Here is a 21,597-nt window from a genome sequence, read left to right on the forward strand (position 1 = left end):
TTGGTTTTTTTTAATTAAAGGGGGTGGGGGTGGGGGGGGGTGGGGGTGGAAATCCAACTAAACCAACACACAGATGCAAGGACTGTACAACCCTTTCAAAAGCTGCGACAAGAACCATAAAAAATGCTACCAAAGGAAAAGAGCAGCAGTAGAGGTTTGCAGACAATCCACGGTATCCACACAAAGTTTTCTAAGATGCTTCAATGTTAACATCTAAGAACCTGTAGAAGCACTGCATGTATACTTCTTGCCAAAATGGCAGGATACAAATCCCTTAGTTTCTCATTTATTTTTCCTCAGTCACCTCTCAAAACCCTGACAATAGTTCATTAACAGATTTTCAGTGACTTTTTCAGTACCTATGTACAGCAAGTTTAGAGGAAAGAAGTTCAAAGTCTTTGAGGATCATGTAGTCCAGCAATCTCTGTATTAAAAGGCTTCTATAGTGTGTTAAACTGTCTTCCAATGAAGCTTTCTTTAAATAAAAAGCTCAAATACAATTTCAAGAAAAATTCAGGTATACAGCTATAATATTACAGCTGCAAGAACACTCAAATGTCCTAATGACACAGTTTTCAAATGCTGCACAGCATCACACTGTGTGAAGACAGGCATTTCAGGCTACTCTGCACAGGTCATAGTAAAGTTTATTTTTCTATATATGCTAATGCACCCAGACTCGGTAAGGGATTTAACGTTACTGTTTAACTTCGCCAGAACAAGCAGCAGCATCCACTATCACAAAAAGTCTACTCAGGCTCATCCTCAAATCACAAGGCCAAATTATTCACTTCTAATGAGTGCTGGCACTTTTAATTTTAAGAGAAGACAGCCCAGCTAGCCAAGACTACCACATTTTTATGCATGCAAAGAAAAGAATATGCAGCTTTAGACAAATTTCTTTATCTAACTGCTCATTTTGAGGTGAAAAGCACCTTAATATATGAACAAACCAAGGTTTAAGGGAATACTTGAGGAATTCAAGTGAAAGGTTTTGTGGAAAAGTGATAACTTTAGCTTCTCTGAAGGATGCAATACTAACAGAACATAAAAGCTGCCACTAACAAATGCATTCACGTGATCTACACATGTATATTCATATATACATATATATAATATACATAACAGAGGAACTGTTTCTGCTATTAACTCTTCTCTTTTTAAGAGAACAGATTTGAATGTTTCAGCAATCACGTAGTGGGAGCTAGGGAGCACAGAGGATTTGTAAAGGGAAAAATACTTTACTTATACCATCAACAACAGAATGACAACCAGGGTTCTGAAAGAAAAGTTAGCTATCCATTTTCATTGCCAAAGAAAAAAAAAATCCACACTGTAACAGCCAGCAGCTACAGGATGCATTAGCACATCCATACTTCCCCACAAACAAAGACTGACGATTATTAGGTATCAGACCTAATTTAAGCAATGCTCATGTAAGTTTATCAAAGGAAGTAGGGAGCTATGAGATGCTAATGTATAGTAAGAGCCCTGCATAAGGCTACATGCCCAGAGTCCACTCTGCCCTCCTATAAGAGCAGGAGTTTATGCCCTGACAACCTGAAGGCTGCCTTGTGTCTATCAGGAAATCCTCATCGCTCACTGCTGATACCCAACCAAGGGCACAGTTTCACAATACAAACTGCCTGGGAGCCCAACCTGTCTTAAAACACTTCTTTCACCCACACTGCTTGCCCACACCTTGGCGTTACCACTGCCCTCAGAAAGACTACCTGATCTGCCACGCTGTACATCAGGCAGAACTGCTCCGCACCAGAGCTGGTTTTAACTCAGAGCAGTGCCCTGCCTCAGTTTCACATGCAGTCCTGAAAAATTTTGCATTGGCAGAAGCCAGGTGAAGGAGGTCCGTGCAGCAGCACCTACCCAAGTGAAAAATGCCACTAAAAAGTTTTCATACAACTGCAGCTGAGAACATGATGCGGGGGCAGGAATACCTTAGGCTGGTATCACCATCAAACATGTTGGATCATGAAAGTACAACCAAAGGGTGTAGCTTCATGGGACGTGAGCTTGGACAGCAAAGCAGCTTAGAAGTTCCCACCCTACCTGCTCATTTCAGGGCTCCTGTTTACAGCACAGCTTCACAAAGAGTTTTACTGACACAACAAAAAGATGGGAAAGTATGGTGTAGGGGCAAGAAAGAAGCTGGCTTCACTGCTGAAGCCAAATCTTGTGAAACTACACCCTAAGTATTTGTTGTGGAGAGAACAGCCGGCTCAGTAACACTTGCCAAAGGTTTGTCAAACACCTGCTCTAAAACTTCAGCACTCACACCCAGCACACATTCAAAAATACAGACTATGTTAGGAGTTTTCTTGACATGATGCCGTCACCAATCTGAAGTTGGAAGAGCAACCACAAGACTCACAAAAAAGCAAACAAAGAAAAAACCCACACACCCCTCCAAAAAAAACCCCTCCAAAGCCAAAAGCCCACCTCCTGCATATTGAGGCTTCTTTCTGCAGTCTGAAGGTTCAGAGGCGTATAAAAAAAAAAACTATATTCAAAAAATCATTTATCCAAAATGAAGGTGTGACAGCTGGTAAGCTGGCCAAGAAAACTTTTTGCTAGTGCTTTGTGAAGAAGAGGCTGCAGAACAAGTTCCTCTTAAAAAAAAAAAAAAAAAAGCTGTAACAGGTTTATCAGGTTAGAGGAATTCACTGGTTCTTCCACCTCTCCCCCAACCCCATTTGTTTCCAAATGCTCATCTAACCAGCTTGTTTCTTGCTGTATTTGTTGATATGTGAGAAAATAAATTGCACCTGCAGCTCAGCTGGATGATCAATAGGCAGCCAAAGGCTGTTTAGAGAACTGGTAATTTGCTATCACCTGATGAAGTGGCAACCCCAACAGTATTTTCAGTTTATGCATAGTTTAGGAGTAGGGGAAAAAAGGCCCAGCTTTGTCTTTCTATGTTTACGTGTATGAATCAAATCTGTCATTGGTGTATTGCATTCAACGTACAATGGGATGAAAGATAGCAAGAGTAGGTCAGTCTTTCAAACAATTTTTTTAATACTTAAATGTCAATCCACAGATTAAGTTTGGATGCTTTCAATAGGTTCAAAACCAGAGCCAGCTCTCATGAGAGCCTCTCCTTTTATATATATCGTTCAAAGAAAGATGGTAATTACAGCTAAATACTACAGACAGCTCTCCAAAATTATTAGCTCTTCTGAGACTTATCCTTTGTCAGGGAGACATGCAAATACTGCCTTGCAAAAGGAAACTAACATGTCTTAAGGCAAGTCATGCTGATTCAGCCAGGTTTTCTGTATGGGAAGGCTTAAGAAATCCACACTTCCAACTTGGTATTCTATCTTTAACTTCCAACCGCCATGGCTAGAATCAGAGAAGCCCATGAAGATGTCAGCTTTTTGATGACAGAGTAATGGGGCTGAGAAAAAGGCAAAGTTCATTTTGGTTTTGTTCTTTAAAAGCAAGCTTCCGTTCCCGCAAGGTTTCAGAGAGCAATCTGAAAATAATTTCCTTCCTTAAAAGCTTGGAAACCATAAAGCTCCAGCAGTTATTTAGAAAAATATAAATAACATGCTGAAAAAGCCAGTCCTGCAACATGAGGATCTGAACAACTTAGCAAGAATGTCCCAGTAACGCAAGAAATGTGGGACACTATTCCCTTTAGTAAGTAGGGTGGGTAATTACATCACAGGTTCAAGACAGTTCCAAATACATATTTGATCAAGAGATCTCCTACTTACTTTGTTAAAAAAAAAAAAAAAAAATCCTCACATTTTTCTACTCGGTAGCATTCTGCAACTACAACACATCCCAGTCAGCAGCTGTAAGTTCACCATTATTGGTCCAACAACAGAGATAAAATATTAATGCCATTTTGAACTGAATTCATCAAGCAGACTGCTTCCAAAGGGCACACATTTTATGACTTCAGGTAACTGTCTCTAATACTTGCACATTATCTGGATATCCCCTCCCAACCCAAAACGTAGCTATCAAAACACTGCACATCACCTATTAGAAAATACAGCTGGATCCCATAGATACACTAGCATCTGCAAAATCAAAAGCTTATTACCCTATACAGTATTTAAAAACTTGCAGCAAAATGTATAGAATATACACTGCAGAAAACAGCTCAGTTATTCGGGAGCACTGTGCTTCAGCATCTTACTTTGTAAAATTACACAGCAAAAATATATCAGTGGGGAACCATATTTTAGAATATTTCTTAAGACTAACTCAAGTAGAAAGTCATGTGAGACGCAACACTGTAAGAATACGAAGTAAAATTGAAATGATGCATCATTCCTGTGTTGTTACAAGCAGAGTAGACTTAACCACAGTTTACAGGCTTTTGGTAGACCCTATCATTGCTGGAAAGTGAACTAAATGGCAATAAATGGAGGCTTTCTGTTATCAGTGGAAAAACTCCAGACCCACAGTAGCTGATCTACTGCTTACCAGTTACAAATCACAGCATCAGAATCACAGAATGGTTGAGGTTGGGAGAGACCAGAGAAAAATTACAACAGATTTGTGCTTAGCGATTCTCACTTCCCTCTACATGCAGAGACTGGGAACCCAAGGCAAAAGCCAGAAGCAGGCACTGAAACTTTCATTACCATGACTGAGATGTGTGCTTAAGTGAGTGATTTTCAGCTACATCATCAAATTTTCTACCACAATCCAAGGAGGGCGTGGAAAGCTAATTTCACATACTCTATAACATTATCTCAAATCAAGGTAAGAGTCTACTTCCTTTTCCTCTGCCTTTTCAAATAACCACTTCACCCACCTGGGCTTTTGCTAATCAAAACACTTGGGGGGTGGGGGGGGTGGGGAGAGAAAAAAAAAAGTATGTTTTGACAAATACCTGAGTTATCCTTAAAATACACAATGCAATTGATATGGATTGACTTATCTTCAAAAATGCAGAAAAAGATCTAGTACTAAAGAACACGGAATTGTGCTTTTTGCCGCCATTGCAAGTGGGAGGATGAATCAATTCTCACCTAAATCTCACCGAGTCAGGAAACATGGAGAATGGAGATGAGCTTAGGTAAAGTGTGTTCCAGAAGACCTACAATGGAACTGGCCACATCACAACTGGCATCCAGCAATTAATAGCAAAATCATTATTTAGCTCCACAGATATGCCAAACAAAAAGGAAAAAAATGGTTGTTTTTCAAGAGTCTCTACCCACCTACACACAAAGGTAGTATTTCCGTTTATTTGCTAAAGCAGACCCACCTACAGTGCAATTTACGGCAATAAGATACAATCTCTCATAAAGTATTGAGTATAATTAAAGTGTGTCTGTTATAAAGGTAAACAGAGTGTACTAGGCTAAGCTGTTCCAGATGTCTTTAGTGCAAGATCTGGGACAAGATCAAACCTGCAGCTGCACATTTTCTCAGGGGTTATTCTGAAGCTTAAAAAAAAAAAAAAATCTCACCTCTTGGTTTTGGACTCTAGCATGACTAGTGCAAGTAGAAAGAGAATAAACGCCATCTGCAGCTAATGTTGACAGATTTCAAGACACACAGAAGTTACACGTTTCTATTTTCAAAGATACTCCTGAGTGCAAGTGTTAACTACTCAATATCAGACAGGGTTAGGACCTAGTCTGCCAAGTTATCTGTGTCACCAGAAGTTACAGCAACATGAACCTGTTCTACCGCCTAAGCAAGTTTCTTGCTGAAACACACCTACGAATGATTCAGACAAGGTGTGGAAAGCCAGCTTTGTGTGTTACACAAAAATGCACTATTGTATTTTTCCATTCAAGCACATTTCGGATATGGAAAATACAGTGAAAGCAAGCAAGCTCAGGAACTGCCTACCTATATGCCACTTGCATTGAATTTTCTTAGGCAACTTGGGGCCTCTTGAACCACGAGGATGATACAAATTTACAGTTTCCTGTTTCAGTGTGATATTAAGTGAGCCAAAGAGCAAATCATAGAAACAGAAAACCCAATCACTTCATAATCCACTAAACCAAGCCCATCTAGAAAAGTGATACACAACAAGCACAGCTGATGTTTTATGAAAGTACAGTTTTGAAGATTTCAACTAAGTTTAAGAACAACAAAGGAGAAAAGGTCAAGTTTTTGAATACACATTATAGCAGTGAACCTATAGATTAAAACACGCCACCTGGATTTTGAAAGTGTGATTAGCACTGCTAAATTAAATAGTGCTCTTATTGGCCTACTGTTTTAAGGCTTGATTAAGAAAAATTGGGAATAAAGGGAGACCCATCAAAACAATCAGGAGCTAGATCTTCCAAGGACCAGTGCATCAGCTCAAATACTCTGGTACTGCACATAACTCAGAATTATGGAGTTCCCATTTCAAATGGTTCAGGTCTCCTTTGGGTTTACTTTAAAATAAGCACAACAACTTGCTAGCAATTTCAAAGCGAAAGGCAAAATTAAAGTCTATTTCTTTTATCAGATCAACTGAGTCTTGTCCCCAGGCTTCACCCTGAATAACCCCTGCTCCCACAGCAGCACCTCACCTGCTGAAGAACCCGGTCCAGTGGTTCAGCTTTGCTCAGCCCCTCTGGTGTTAAGCCACTCACTTCGCGACACTGCTCCGTTAAGTCCAAGTTGTCTGCTTTCACCAGGGATTTATGTAGCGTCCCCACCTAAAAACATTTCAGAAATTACGGACAGAAGTGAAGAACCATCAAGGTAGCTCTTTTTAACAAGGCGGTCAGGCCGCAGAAAAATCAGAAAGGTGCAGTATCACGTCCCCGATAACGATCGCAACGAGGCATAAGCATTTGGCGATTTCACAAAGGGAAACCTTTTGCTCCGGTTCCCCCCCCCGCCCCCCCCCCCCCCAGGAGAGCCGCGCTCCCTGCCCCGCTGAGCCGCAGCCCGCTCCCATGCCATGCCTCCTGCACCGAGCGCCCATTTCTGCGGGAGGAAACTGCAAAAGGGAGAAATCTCATAGTATGAACGCAGTTTCCCGAATCTAGTCGTGAAATTGATAGTCGTGTTTGTATTATCAAAGCCCTGGGGAGGGGGGGGGGGGGGGGCTTGTTTGTGATAGGGCTTTTGGAAGGAGAAAAAAAAATAGCGCGTATTTTCAGATTAACCTACAAATTCATGGAAGTCTTAAAGGTTATCTGAACGTTGGGTTTGAGAAAATTAAAAAAAAAAAAAAAAAAAAAAAGTCTCCCGCAACAAGGCCGCAAAGGGTCCAACGGTTACCCAGCGGAGCTGCCGGGGAGCCCCACGCCTGCAGCCCGGGGCGGGGGGAAGGGGGGGGGGGGCCGGGGAGGGGAAAGGGGGGTCAGCTTTTTGTTTTAAAGGTTCAAAAGTCCATAGATCTTTTGGAAGCTACAGACGTGCAAAGGGAGACGGGGGGCAGGGGGGTTTGGAAGCGACCAAACTTTCTTTCCAAGTTACTTCTTCCTTTCAAAAGGACTAAACCCGGGAGCTTTCTAGGGGGAATAACCCGGGAGCGAGGGACCCCCGGGGCCGGGCCCCGAGCCCCCCCCCCCCCCCCTCGGTGCGTTTGCGAAAGGAACGAGCGGCTGCGGGGTGGTGGCGAGCGGCCGGGCTCGCCTGCTCGCCCTGCGGCCGGGCAACGCGCCCTCGGACCGGGTGTCGAAGCCATACCTTCTTGCTGTGTAGATCCACAACTTGCCACACCAAGAGAATTAGTTCCCTCTCATCCGAACCCAGTTTAGCCCCATATGCACCAGCTGTTGCCCCAAACAACACCACCAAAGAGTCACTGTGCGAAGCCGTCATGACCACAGGGGGAAACAACTACAATCAAAAGCAGAGGTCAAAAAAAGAGAGAAAAAAATAAAAGAAAGACACAAACAACAAAAAAAAAAACCCACAAGGCTCACCCCCTACCTCCAAGTGATCAAAGGGGAAAGGAGCGAACGAGGAGTCACAATATCAAGAGAGGAGAAAGAGCTCTTTAGGAGGGAGGGTGTTGGAGGCAAAAAAAATGGAGAAAGCTCGCATCTCTACCTGCTCCCGGTGATCTCCTTCTTCCCGGGGCTGATTGGGAGGTGAAATTAGCAAGCTGTGGGTTTCTTTCCCTCTGACATCATGGCAGAAGCCCAGCCTGGGCTTGGGCTTTTTTTTTTTTTTTTTTTTTTTTTTTCTTCCCTTCCCCCTTCCCCTTTCCCTCTCCTGAGTTACCTGCCCTCGGTGCAGCTCATGTGACTCTAGTCAATCTCCCAGAGGGCCAAGGCCATTGGGCCTCTGCGAAAGGTGTAGGAGGGACGCAGGGAGCATCAGCGCCTGGCGGATCCGGCCTGATTGGTTTTTGAGGCAGATCAGAGGAAAACTCCCTTTTCCCTCGGTCATTCCGCCTGTAGGAAGCGCCTCTTACCTGCTTTCGGTTCTGCGGGACCGCGGCCCCTGGGGGGCTTGCGGGGCTCCCTGCGCTCCAGCCGCGCCCGGCTTGTCGGAAAGCTGAGGAGTACACACGTGCAGTGGCTCAAACACCACCGACGGCTTTGCTCTGGGACACGCGCGAGTCTTCACCTGCTCGTTAATCGCCTTTTGCGCGCGTTGCTGCGCCTGCACTGAGCTACCGAGGCCAGCGTTAATGTATAATACAAGTGTAGTATTATACAGGAATCTTTAAGGGCTGTTGCAGGCAGAAGGTACTTTGCATTTTAGGGCCTGCTCTGCATACGGTTTGCAAATGCAGGTCCTAGTAAAATATTTTTGGGTTTTGAGAATGAGTGCATCTAGGACTTTTTGCAAAATAGAAATCTAAAGCCCTGTGTTCCCTACCCTGCAACAGCTCGGTGAAGAACTGCCTCCTGGGCATTAACTGCAGCTCACGGCCAGCAGTTGTTCTCTGCATCTCTTCTGGTTCACGGGGGAGACTCCCCAATGGGAAACCACCACCTAGTTTAGCTACTATAAGCATTTCTGCTCAATGGGAGCAGCAGTAATCTTTGTAACACCGGGGAATGAAACAATTTTTGGAGATACTGTCAAACTCAAATTTATTTTAAAGCAGACATAACAATCAAAAAGCCTCTAAACTGTTTTGACCATGGTTTTGGTTGGTGGTTTGTTGGTTTTTTTACTGCCACCACTGATGAGTTACTAACCATTTTTAAAGTCCAAATGCTGCAAGTTAGATCAGTCATAATTTTTCTTTTCATCAATTAAATCTTCAGTTTGTACTTTAATATTAGTGTTGTGTTGAAATACAGTTTTCACTGAATGAAAAATGGTGCGGCTATTTAGCTACTGATGTCTACCATAGGAAAATGCAGAGCTGGACATTTAACTGTGAATGTCTGATGGGTTTAAATATTAACATCAAATTTTCTCTTCTTAACATGCCAATTTTATAGTTGGTTAGTTATAGCAGTTATTATGGACCTCCTTTGGCAAACACTGATTCACATGCTAACACCATCACCAAGACTATTTCCATTTATTTCAATGAAAGTGAAGTACAGCAAAGATGCTGTCTCATGTGAATTATCTTAGAATTCATGTATTGCAAGTATGTACCTGGCAGAGGCCATGCAGGGAGCTTCACAGTGCACAGGTGTATCTCACTGAACATTACAGGGTAATTGTTTAATGCCTCTCAGCTGTTGTCTCTGCTGCTCACATGCACAGCTGCCTGAAAAAAAGTCCTGGAGATAGATCATTGTTACAGAAAGGGCAAATTCCCACTCAGACATGAAAACTTGGATTTGTAACATATATATTTATATACTCAAAATGTTTTCAGCAATTTATTTTCTGGCATCGCTGAATTTACACAACAGCTGTATTTTCCTCTGTCAATACATGTCTAGAAGTCCTTCATAAAATGAAAACCTGAATAAAAGCATAACAGCCTGTTCATTGTGTATGGGATGATTCTTATTCCTTAAGTCTGTAATAAAAACCATAAAAAACCATTGCCTTCAAGTGTGAGAACTGTTCCTCTTATCCAACCTATTTCACTCTTCCTGAAAACACATATACCATGGGGGTGTTTGGGGGAGGCAGTGTCTGTACACACAAATGTACACACAGATTTTACCTGTAGCTATGTTCGCAGAAGTACCAGTCTGCTACAATTTAGCTGCCTTCGTGAGGGTGTCATTTCATAGCCCTAATATGTAATTACTTCGTAGAAAAGGGATTATAATTAGCAGATTTCTGTAGAAGATCATACACGTCATTATTCTTGGCCAGCTTGACATATATGCTCACAGGCCTCAGTGAACTGGCACAGAGAATGCCAATACGTTTGCAATTGTCTTTTAGGATCTAATGTGAAAGACAAAGGTAGCATAATTCACTTACAGCAACCTGTCAAATTAAAGGAGTACTATTCATATCAATGCCAAAGACCCTTGAAAACTTACTTCAGATCTATGCATGGTATCAGAGGCTAGTGAGCCCAAAAGCTTGTATGCTTTTCACAATTATATTAGCTCATCTAATAAAATGTAGTAGCTCTTCCTACAAAACCCATCTGGTTTCTACTCCTAGACTATCTTGACTCATATAATTCTACTGTAACTGACTTCTCAAAACTATTATAGCTAAATGGACTTCAAACATACTCTAAAATGTTTAAAAGAAAAATTTAAATAAATGCTGGCCTTCCTGGGATTTCAGACATTTTCAAGTATCAGATTATGCAACCAGTTTCCCATTCACCTCCTATCTACAACCCTCCATCTCTCTGCATGCAACCCTTAATTATACCAGTCTCTGCAATGTTATTGATCTAAAAAATTTAAAGGAATGACATCGTATGTGTTCACCCAACAGCAACAGGATCCATTTCCTGCAACAACATGTGGGACAAGCCTCTGTACACTAAGCATTAGCAAAGTTAATTTGTAACCAAGATCTTGCTGAAATAAAGAGTTATTGCTCACCTTTAGCTTTCATCTTGGCAGGCATATTTATAGAGGTTCTTGTTTGTAGGCTTCATACAAGGATAATGTCTCATAAATGTAACTGGGTGGAGAATAGAAGTTTTCAAGATGGACATTCATTGTTATGCAAGTTCAGTATTGTGATTATTTTGTTTCTTTTTTAAGCAAACAAACAAAACTGGAAAATAGAATGGATTTACAGTTAGATCACATGAGAATGATGAAGAAGCTCATTAAACGCATTGTGCTTGCAACGGACAAATCTGTAGTGACAAATTCATTCTCACTATACACACTATACTGCTTCATGAATCAAGCCAAACAAAGACAAAAAAAATAGAAAACAACACCACCCCTTTTACCTTTACTACAGTATTGTTAAAAACCCCTGTGGACAGAATGTCCTGATCACTGAAGCCCTTTTATTATAGCCTAATAAAAGGAGTAAGAAACTTGGAGACATGAGATCTGGAGTAATATCCTGGCCACATTCAGCAATACTTTAATTACCTTTCAGGAAAACTAGAAGTCAATCTTCTATTCTGAACTTGTATAATATTGAGAAGTTATTTGTCTTCCTTACAAATATTTCACTCATCAGTTAAAAAGAAGACAATGATTATGATGATGTTTAACCTTGTAAAATGGTTTGAAATGCCCTGAGAAAAATGAACTATCTTTGAATTTGGGTCTAACTTCAGAATTGGCCATGCTGGTGGGGCAGGGAGGTTGGACCAAATGACCTCTAGAGGTCTCTCCTAGCTGAAATTATTCTGCAGTTCTGAGAAACAGAGATGCTAAATTAAGGAAGTATGGACTTTGGTGTCTATTTGCACAGTAGGGATAGTAATAAATTATCTGTGTGCCTCAGCTCCTCCAAACTGAACTGGCACAGGAAGTAAAAGTTCTGTAAGTGAGCTGCAGGTAAATGCGAAAAGACATATAGATTTCACACCCTTTCAGTCCTTGGCTCCTGGATGGGATTATAAGCAACTGTAGCAATCTTTTCTGAAGGAGGAGCTTAGTGTAATTCCTGAAACATAAACCCATATGTAAAGAATTTTCTGGCATCCTTTCTTTAACAGCAAATGAGTGGGAAAGGGCATGGGAACAACTGCTTAACAGTGTTCTTTGATTGCCGTCCAGATGTTTAGAGAGATCTGATTTTTCGGTCTGCCTGGTAGGTCTGTCATGATTACAATGCAGTGTAGAAACATGAAATAATTTCCACTGGGATATTCACAAAAGCTCGGCAATGTGCAGAAGTGCTTCAGAAAGGTGGTTTCCAATGGAGTATTAGCTTGCATGTATTAGCCCCATCAAGCCATTCTGAAAGCACTCACTTAGAATCCTGTACCAGTTGGAATTTAATTTCTATTGACTCAAAAGTAAATTAAAACATAGAATTGGTGACTAGGCAAAATAAAAAAAAAATAAATTACTTCCCCTATTATTTTACATAGCTTCTCTCCTTCATGGGATGACAATCAATCCAGAGTCTTAATCCTACAAAGGTTTTATACATGCTCAGATCCCATTTGCGTGCAAGTGTATGCTGTTTGGCCGCATTTCTCTAGATTACAGGTATCAGGCTTTGAAAGATCTAAGCATTTACTTTTCTATCAGATTTATGGACAGATAAAACATGCTGCATAGTAGTGTCTTTCATCAATATTATTCTAGATTTACATTAAAGTTAACAGTTTACAACAAATACACAGTGAATTTAAATTTTTTTCTCATCAGAAATGCAGCTTTCCTTCAAATAACTTACTAAACAGCTTTCTGGAACCAGAATTATTGAAACGTTAGCTGGTGGGGACCTCTGGAAGTCCTCTTACCCAACACTGTGCCCACAGCTGGACTAGTGCCAACACTATACTGAACCAGCTAACGCTTTGTCTAACTGCGTCTTGAAAACCTCCCTGCATGACCTGTTCCAATGCCATACTGCTTTGCTGGTGAGAAACCTCCTAGCGGCTAGTCTGATCTCACTGCTAAATTTTTAAATAATTCACTGCAACTAGTTGAGACAGGATCTTCAAGTTGTGGTTAGACAAGCCATGTGATACAATTTCTGTTACCTAATGAGATGAATATGCAAGTGAAAGTTTCAGGTAGTAATCTACCTTACCTGTGACCGAAAATTCACTTTGTGCGAAGCCTTACTGCCCCTAGAACCTGCCTAAATAAATCTTCACTGCAATTGGTCACTGTTTTACTAGTCTCAGGTATAATATGAAAATGGAAATGCAATGGAAAATATTATTTCTGTAGCAGGTTTTTAAGCAAATTGATGTTCAGCCTTAGATTAAACCACTTACTACTTTTATTATTATTACTAAACCATCCTCCCTTTGTCCATTGAAAGGATATAGCAGTTTACAAATCTGTCAGTGTGACTGAATATCCAACAGTAAAAAATTAATGATGAGGTTGAATACAATGAGTTGTTACACCAGCTATAAAGAAAAAAACCCACTACCACCATCCCTGCTACCACCACTATCACACTTCAGCAAAACCAGTAAATACATATATTAATTACATAATTCACTGCAATAGCTAAAAGCCAAAATGCTGGCTTTGATTTATTACTATTTAAATGCAATTAAATAAAATAATCTTATTAATTTATAAACAAGAAAATTTAAAATTACTTTGCATGCTTAAGGTTCAACAGGATAAACCTTATATCCTCTTGTGAAAAATCAAGTGGTTAACTCATAACAGAAAATGAGAATGACCTGATGTCTACATGAAGGGTTTAGTCTGCGTCATTTTATGCCTCATATTTAACAGAGAAACTCAGAGACTTCCAGTCATAGGAATAGCAAGACAGGAAACCCAGCAGTCCTTTAACTTTTTACAAAAGAAATTTTGTATTCATTCCTTCACTGAATTAATGATATTCAGCCGCCCATTTTCCCCCACATAAATGCATTCACACTGTAGACCTAGAAAGTTCTCGCAAGTTCATTGAAACACAGAATCACTGATGTTTCAAAGTCAGAGAGCCAAAGCAACCTGGAACTTTGGATATCCAACTCCAGTCGCCTTGCATGCAAACACAAAAACTAATTAGACAACATAAGAAATAGGAATGTCACTACCTACATGAAAAGATCTGCATGCTATATCTTACTTACTGAGAGCTAATAATCAATTCTGCAATATAGCAGTGATGAAAGAACTGATCCCCAAGTGAATACAAAGGACTGTATACTGGAAGTCCAAACTGCTCAAGGCAAAAAACCCAACTGTATGTATTACACAATTAATGAATTTATGCAAGTTACATTTTCTCAAGCTTTACTGACAACTGGCCAATACTAGCCCCATGAGAGTATCTTGGCAGAAATTACTAAGCTCTGGTTTTTTATTCAGATTGTACCACAAGCTCTCAGCTTACTTTAAAACCCTGATAAAAAAGGAGGGTGTGTTCCTACAATACTTCGTTCCCATTTGATTTAGCTGCTCTGATATTTAACCTGTTTCTTCATTATAATTTAATTAAACTTATTCCACATACAGATATGCTAATGCACATCTTTTTCTCACCGCAGTATAAATACAAGTAAAATACAAATGCAAAACTTAAGCAAAACCTAACCACCTGTTGAAGTACTTAGGCTTTAAAAACATTTAATCGAAGTATTTTGTATAATAACCTGATGAATACAATTATGTGCGTCCAAAACAGACATGATAGAAGACCTGTCATTCAATGCTTTCTTGGTCTTTCATCTTGATTGTGTTTATTTTGCTCCACTTCATTTCTACTACCATTATTACATACTTGGGATCTGACAGGGGGATTTCGAACATGTTTGAGGTCCTGTTGTCTCCAGTTACAAGGATGGAACAATTTCCCCAAGGAATCAGGCCTCTGATACACTTTTGTATTTTTGTTTTTACCACCTTTATCTTGTAAGTACATGGTCTTTAAAAAGTTGCCTGACTTGTTGCTACCAGACTCTAGCAGAATTAATATGCCAATTTCTAGGAAGATTAGATGAGTTTATTTCCTGCTCTACCATTTGTAACTTGATAAGACAACTACAGGTTTTGCAAAGATACCTCTTTTTTTTCTACAGCACCTCTAGATCCAATTGCTTGCATGGAAGACTAGTTTACACTGAAATGTATTATATAGTTACAGTTATGTCAGTAGAGTCCTCAGTTTCTTACTCAAACACATTCTCTTGTTTCTATTCAACAAATCCTCTCTTCAGTTTAACCTCTGAGCATGGTTGAGCAAATATGCTTCTTCCTTTGGCCTGATGATAGATTTTAAATACTGTGGAATAGACAGTGGAAGTAAGATGGAAGTAGTATCTTTACCGATACATCTGGCTGATACTAGAGAGTGATATGAACTCCTGAGAAAAAACATTCTCAAAGTAACATATTTCACAGTCAGTAAATGTGTTCAAGTAAAAAACAAAAATATGAAAAAAAAAAAGGGGAAAAAAAAAAAAAAAAGAGTACAGCTCTACCTAGATTCTTTCCTTTGGTATACTGCAGAAATTTTAAATTTAAGATGCCATATGATTCAATTCAGTGCATTTTAATACTTAATAGCCACAAAACTGCTTTATAAACACAGATAATAACGAAGCACATGGCAGGCAGGTGCAAGAAGTTCTGCCCTTTCCCTTCACAGTAAGCTGGAGTTGTGATAACGTACCATGACAGGGCTGTTTTATAAGTGCCAGTACCACCACACCTTCTTATCCACAACCCTCTGCCAATGTGGCACACCCTTGTTTGATGGGAAATGTCACCTTCTGTTCAGTCATTCCTTGCTTTTCTCAAGTAATTATTTCAGCCTTGGGGTGACATAGTTAACATGCATCAAGGTTTTGCCTTTTCTACGCTGAAATATATGGTGGTGAGGAAAAGAGAAAGAATCCTGGGGCACAGGCAAGACAAAGTTGCCCAGCACGTCCTGGTTGCGGCTACGCAGTGACTAGGGTGAACTTACTGCTAACACTCTGGGGGAAGTAGATGTCTAGGACATAAGTTTATCTTTCACCCGCTCCTTTCCATTCTCTAGCATTTTGCTTTGTGTAAGCGCATGGAGGCAGAGGAGTCCGATCTATTCCTCCGTTAATTTTCAGATAGATTAAACCCTAGTATACACTATAAACAAACATACCTCTACTGATGACATGGGGGTGGTCAGGAGTTGGTTGGGCCTGTCACATATGACAAACCATACACTTCAGCCACATGTATCATAATAAAATGTTTGACATAAATATAAATTACAGGCATACCTTGTTCATCCAGACTCAGCTATTCATTCTTATCCTTTATATAAATATCTTATAAGATATTATTCTTATCCTATGGCTCATTGTCCCCTCTGATTCTTCTGCACTACTACTTGTGGCGCTACACCGTGAATCAATCAGCTTTGAAATATTGATCCAGTTTCAGAAAGCTGGGTCTGATCCAGCTAAAACCACAGGGAGTGCCACACCACCTCAACTTGGTGGAGCATTCCTTAAGATGGATCCATTCCCTCATTTGGTTCGGAGGCTGGTCCCACAAACAGTCTGGCAAAAACAAGACAGTGACTCATGGGAATGCGAAACCAAAAGGGGTACTGCTGCCTTGTAGCGTCACGAATGCATGGCCTCAGGGGACATGGAGATTTCCTCCGGCCAGTTACTGCTGCACACCTGCAGCTGTCACTGAGGGCAATCAGGCTGGCTATCACTGTTACGGATGAGTCACAGCGGGTAGCATTTGACACCTACTCTGTATAGACTGTTGTCTGTAGAAGCTGTAAGACTGTGAAGATCAGGTCTTGCCTCTTCAGATCTCTCGACTGCTTTCTATCTATGCAGGAATCCCTGTCTATATCATCTATATCTATATCTATATCTATCTATCTATATCTAGGGTGTATCTATAGCAGGAAAAACGTGCTTATGCCATCCAGATTCCTGGAGAAGGGAAAACTGTCTATAAATTCAATTTTTGCTAGCTAGATCAAAGTCCCAGCAATCTGCTTCGCCTTATGTAAGAGCTGAACTTGTACTGTTAAAAGAACAATTTCTGGGGAAAACAAGGCAAAAGGGCTCAATAACAAAAGGTGGAGATTTTTTTCAGTATTATGGGCTCTGCTCTTTTCCTGTCAGTGTAAGATGGGCTGTTCTGTACAGGGTGATGAGATTTTTAATAAATGATACTGGGTTTTTCTTCTTATTTAACATTATGTTTGTGATGAAATAATGTGTAAATTCAATTTCTTGTTCTTGCAAAAATGACTTTAAAAAACATTCCTTTGCATTGGTATTGAAAGCACAAGATTTATCTGTTCAACCCTTGTGAACCTGTTGGGTGTAGGGGAACAAGCCTTTCCCTGCAGAGCCCACCACCTTCAATCAGAGATTAGCTGCTTTAATCACAGAGATGTGAACAGCTTGCATTCTCAACTTCTGATTTCCACAAAGCCTGTTTGTTTTACTTAAGGCTAGTTTACTACGCCCTGTTGCCATGGAATTGCTAGGGAGCTAAGCCACACCTTTATGAACATACTTAGCACTTCCTGCACTGTGCAACCCTAAGAGCAGTCGCCTATACTCCAGAGAGATAACTGGAGATAAAAAAGCATAAACGGATCCATCTTAAGATCTTGGCTGGCTGGCAAAGCCAGTGCGTATCACCTGTCTTTGAGCTTTTGTTAAATAGTTCACGCAAAGTTCTGGGGAAATGTTTACCATGAGATGTATTTTTCAAAAATATTTGATGCTTGGGATACTGATAATACATTTCCTTCCCTTTCATCAGTTTGAATCCAGCTCGTCCATCAGTGGCTGCTTTGTGACTAGATGAAAATGAATGAATGGGTTCCTCTCAAATCCCCCTGGGCTGATACATACGCTGTATGAGAGTAATGGCAGGCTGGCTGGCAGTTCCAGCAGACAGGCTAAGGGTTCATTATATGTAACCAACCCTCTCCGTGCTCTGAGGCAGCACCACCGTATAATTGCTAGATCACTTGCATCCTTCTTTTTCTGGTTCATCTTTAATTTAAATTATTATATAAAACTATTCGTCAGTCCTGTCGATGTCCAGTATTTAAACAAATCTCAGAAAGTTGTTGTGACTGTTGGTTTAGGGGTTGGGGGGTTTGGTGTTTGGGGTTTTTTTTGTTTTCTTTTTTTAACCATAGTATACCTAAAGAAAAAAATTTTAAACACACTCATTCAGTACGACTTAAAAAAATAATCAAAGCGTGGCACTCGCCGCTGAAACTTAAGCTGCCTAAAAATGCCTAAAGCACATTGAACATTCATATTAGAAACGTTCTTACTGATGAATCATTCCTGTACTTTCAAAGATTTCCCCCTTTACTCTTCCCTCTGATTCAGGATATGAAACTATCTTTTTTTTGTTGCCACTGCATACTGCAAATGGGACTTCAGGCTACCACCAAGTATTTCTTACCGTTTTTGTGACATGTTACAAATTATAGTAGCTGCTAAGGCTTGGGTGGATTGTAAGGATGATTAATAAGATGCAGTTACTAGCACAGCAGTAAGGTGGAGTAGGTGTGAGTAATTGTATTCTGTGGGAATTTAATCAGAATCTTCCAGCTCATGGGCATGAAAGTATTTTGTAATCACAGCAATTAAAAGAAAGGACAGAAAATCAACAGCATTTTAATGCAAGTTTCCTCCAAGATTTCTTTAAAGAGGAAAATATATTGGGCAGACAATTATAGAAAATTAAATATTGGGAATCAGTTACTTTACTGTTACTTTTGCTTTTCTGAGAATGAAACCTGCAGTACACATTAGGATGATGTAGGCTCAAATGCAATGGGAAAGTACTCATACTTTAAGAATTACAACTTGGTTGCACAGACCTAAAAGCAGTAGAGGAGACAGACAATGCATTTGAAGATGCATCTTCATTGCTTCAAAGGAACAGCAGTTTCCAGAATAGTCACAATATACTACTGGGAGGCAGGGCGAAAGAAGGAGGTTGTGAGCATATACATGCTTGGAACAAAACTAGTGGGTGTAAAATAACAACCAGTTTCATTTATTTGTGCAGTTTATCTGCAGTGGCAACCAAAGCCCCAGTATGCAAACAGCCTGGGCAATGGGGGTGGAGGAATGTATTCCACAGCTCGGTAAAAATTTCATATGAAGCAATACCCTTTTACTGGGATTAGTGGCCTTTCTCAAGACTAGGCTCAAAGGGATTTACAAAACCACTGCATACACTCACCCAGAGTCACAGAGTAACTTCTTCATTGCTGTAAGGACAATATGCTGCATAAGATAGACTTGTTTTCTCTCTCATGTAGAAGAGAAAGCATCCCTTTCTTACAAGAATCCTAAAGAACTGGCAATATCTGGGTTGTGGATTAGGCATGCAGGATTACACGGTCTCAGTCGAAAAAAAATATTGTATGACCACTGACAAAAAGCATTAAGTTTGTTTTAGGAAAAGGGATAATTGAGCCAACAATTCTGCAAGTCAGGCCCACAGTTCCTGGTTTTTGGGCAACAAACATTTATTGCCAAGTAGTGCTAATTAATATAAAATTTGTTCTTCAGTCTCCATTTTTCTTTCCACAATACAATCAAGGCTAGATGACAAAAAACATTTGTCACATTTCAACAGGGAACTTGGCATGGTATTGGGCATGATGGTTTGTGCAATGGGTCAGGAATACTGAGGCAAGGGATGTGTACTGGAATGCTCTCAAACTTATAAACCTTCAGTTGCTGCCTTAATTTTTAACATGAAATAAAAACTTCAGCATGTATCAAGAAAGATTTGTACGGGGGTGAAACATTGAGGAGTTTACTTGATCCAGTGTCCTTGAGTGAGACAAAATCCAGTCATTTCAAGAGCATTGTTTATACACGAAGGAAAAATCAGAGCTCGGGGATCTATTTGTTTCATTTCTTTAGCCCTTTAGAGAATAAAGACATATACTGTTTGAACAACTTCAATGACTCCAAATCAAATTTCTAAGAATCAAAATATACCAGTTCAGTTTCCTAATCTATTTCCTAAATCAAAATATATCTTATTTCAACCAAGGCAATGTTAACGTTTAGACAGCAAACTCACCACAATACATGTTTCCATATTACAGACAAATATGGATGTATACCTACATGCACATATACATAGATCCTTTGTTACATATTCATTTTCATACCTCACCTTTCTGCTTCCTCGGAGTTTTCAACTTTGGGCCAAAGGCAGACGCTTGGTCTGTTCCCTTTTACCATTTCTGGCTTCCTCAGCTTTCCTTTGGTTTATATTTTTTTATACTTTCTCTCAAGTATCTGAAAATGCAGAATATTAGCTGAGTATATAGCAATACAGAATGATCAAAAGTCTGTAGAGATCACAAGTTTCCCACAATAGTGTTACAAGTATGAATTAAGTAATACTTAACACATTCATAACACAGTCATCACTGTCTCCCTCTTCCCCGCAGTGAAAGGAAATGACACTTCAAAGAAAAACTGCCTTAACAGGGTGAAATTCACACCTGCTACAATGCCATTATACACTTATTACTTTTACATTTGATTTGAATATGACTCTCTCACTTTTCTACCAGCAGTACACAGGACCCTTTTTTAGGATGACTGCCTAGGAGATGTGCTCCTTTCACATAAATGCTTCTTTATGATACCTTTCCTCCACCCCTCCCAGCAATGCCTTCCTGTTTAAGCCGCTTCATTCTGCAGTCAGTATACCTATGCAACTGTTGCTCCTTGTGTAGCCATTAATAATTGCTTTCCATCTGGATTATGCTTTTGTCACCTACTCTACATATGGCTGCACCTTAAAAACATAATAAAATGAAGTTATGTCAGCATAGTAAGGATTACTTCTGAACTGCTTGACTCAAAGCAATTTATTTTTTTCATATGTCAGTTATGAACTACAAGTACTACATAGAATAGGTGTTTAATGTCTTATCTTTCTGTCTCATTATCCTTCCTCTGTGTACACACATGCCAACACACGGCCACAGTGGCAGTCCATGTGCTTCAATTTGATATCCTTGGTATAACAGAAGGCATGACTGGCAGAATTCTCTGTGACGATTCAGAAAATCAGGGTACCTGCTCCTACTCGAAAATAGTGTGAAATTACATTTTAGCCACAATTCAAAAGGTGTGCCAAATGGGGCCTTTGGAAGGGGATGAGGATACGCTTCTATTGATTACGAATGTAGAAAAGAACTCACTGTGTATCAAGTCAACTCCAATGGCAGGCTTACGTCCAAAGCTGGATGATGACTGAATTTTTCCTAGGCCATGCAAAGATCCCAAATGTGATGGAAACCACATTCCTGCAAAAAAAATCTCGTATTTCTTACCGTTTGCACAGTTTCTCAAGAAGTTTCATTGTGAGATGACATAGGTCAGTTGCGAAGGCAGCATTCAGCACATAGCTAGCTTGTTGCATTCAAGTTCAACTATTGCTTCCTGCTAAGCAGACTGAATAGAAATCAGCAGATAAAAGATTCCAGTGGGCCTTGTAAAAATTCATTTACTAGTCCTGAATAGTACATGGGTGAATTTCTGTTGAAAGCTAAAGCAAGAAAGGAAAACTTTTATTGCCATTACTTTAAATAAATTAGTTATATTATAATTCCTGGACTCCGTATCCATTCTGAATAAAGAATGCATTGCTACTGTCACGCTTA

General features: G+C 40.0%; 1 protein-coding gene across 5 annotated transcripts in view; it reads right to left on the minus strand.

Annotated features, from left to right (window-relative positions):
* Positions 1–21,234, minus strand: part of ESRP2 (epithelial splicing regulatory protein 2) — a 59,829-nt gene extending 38,595 nt beyond the window's left edge. For 4 of the 5 annotated variants that reach the window (XM_056360768.1, XM_056360764.1, XM_056360766.1 and 1 more), the window contains exons 1-3: positions 8,002–8,135; positions 7,636–7,788; positions 6,525–6,653 (exon numbers count right to left, since the gene is read on the minus strand). In XM_056360768.1, the coding sequence (XP_056216743.1) occupies positions 6,525–6,653; positions 7,636–7,770 (264 nt within the window). In that variant the 5' untranslated portion in view covers positions 7,771–7,788; positions 8,002–8,135. Of the gene's footprint in view, positions 1–6,524; positions 6,654–7,635; positions 7,789–8,001; positions 8,136–9,516; positions 9,632–10,889; positions 11,068–20,093; positions 20,219–21,135 lie in introns of those variants that run through there. The other variant, XM_056360765.1, reaches the window with a different exon arrangement.
* Between the last annotated feature and the right edge of the window lie 363 nt (positions 21,235–21,597).

This window comes from Falco biarmicus, chromosome 15 (assembly GCF_023638135.1).
Source record: "Falco biarmicus isolate bFalBia1 chromosome 15, bFalBia1.pri, whole genome shotgun sequence".
NCBI classification, from domain to species: Eukaryota; Metazoa; Chordata; class Aves; order Falconiformes; family Falconidae; genus Falco; species Falco biarmicus.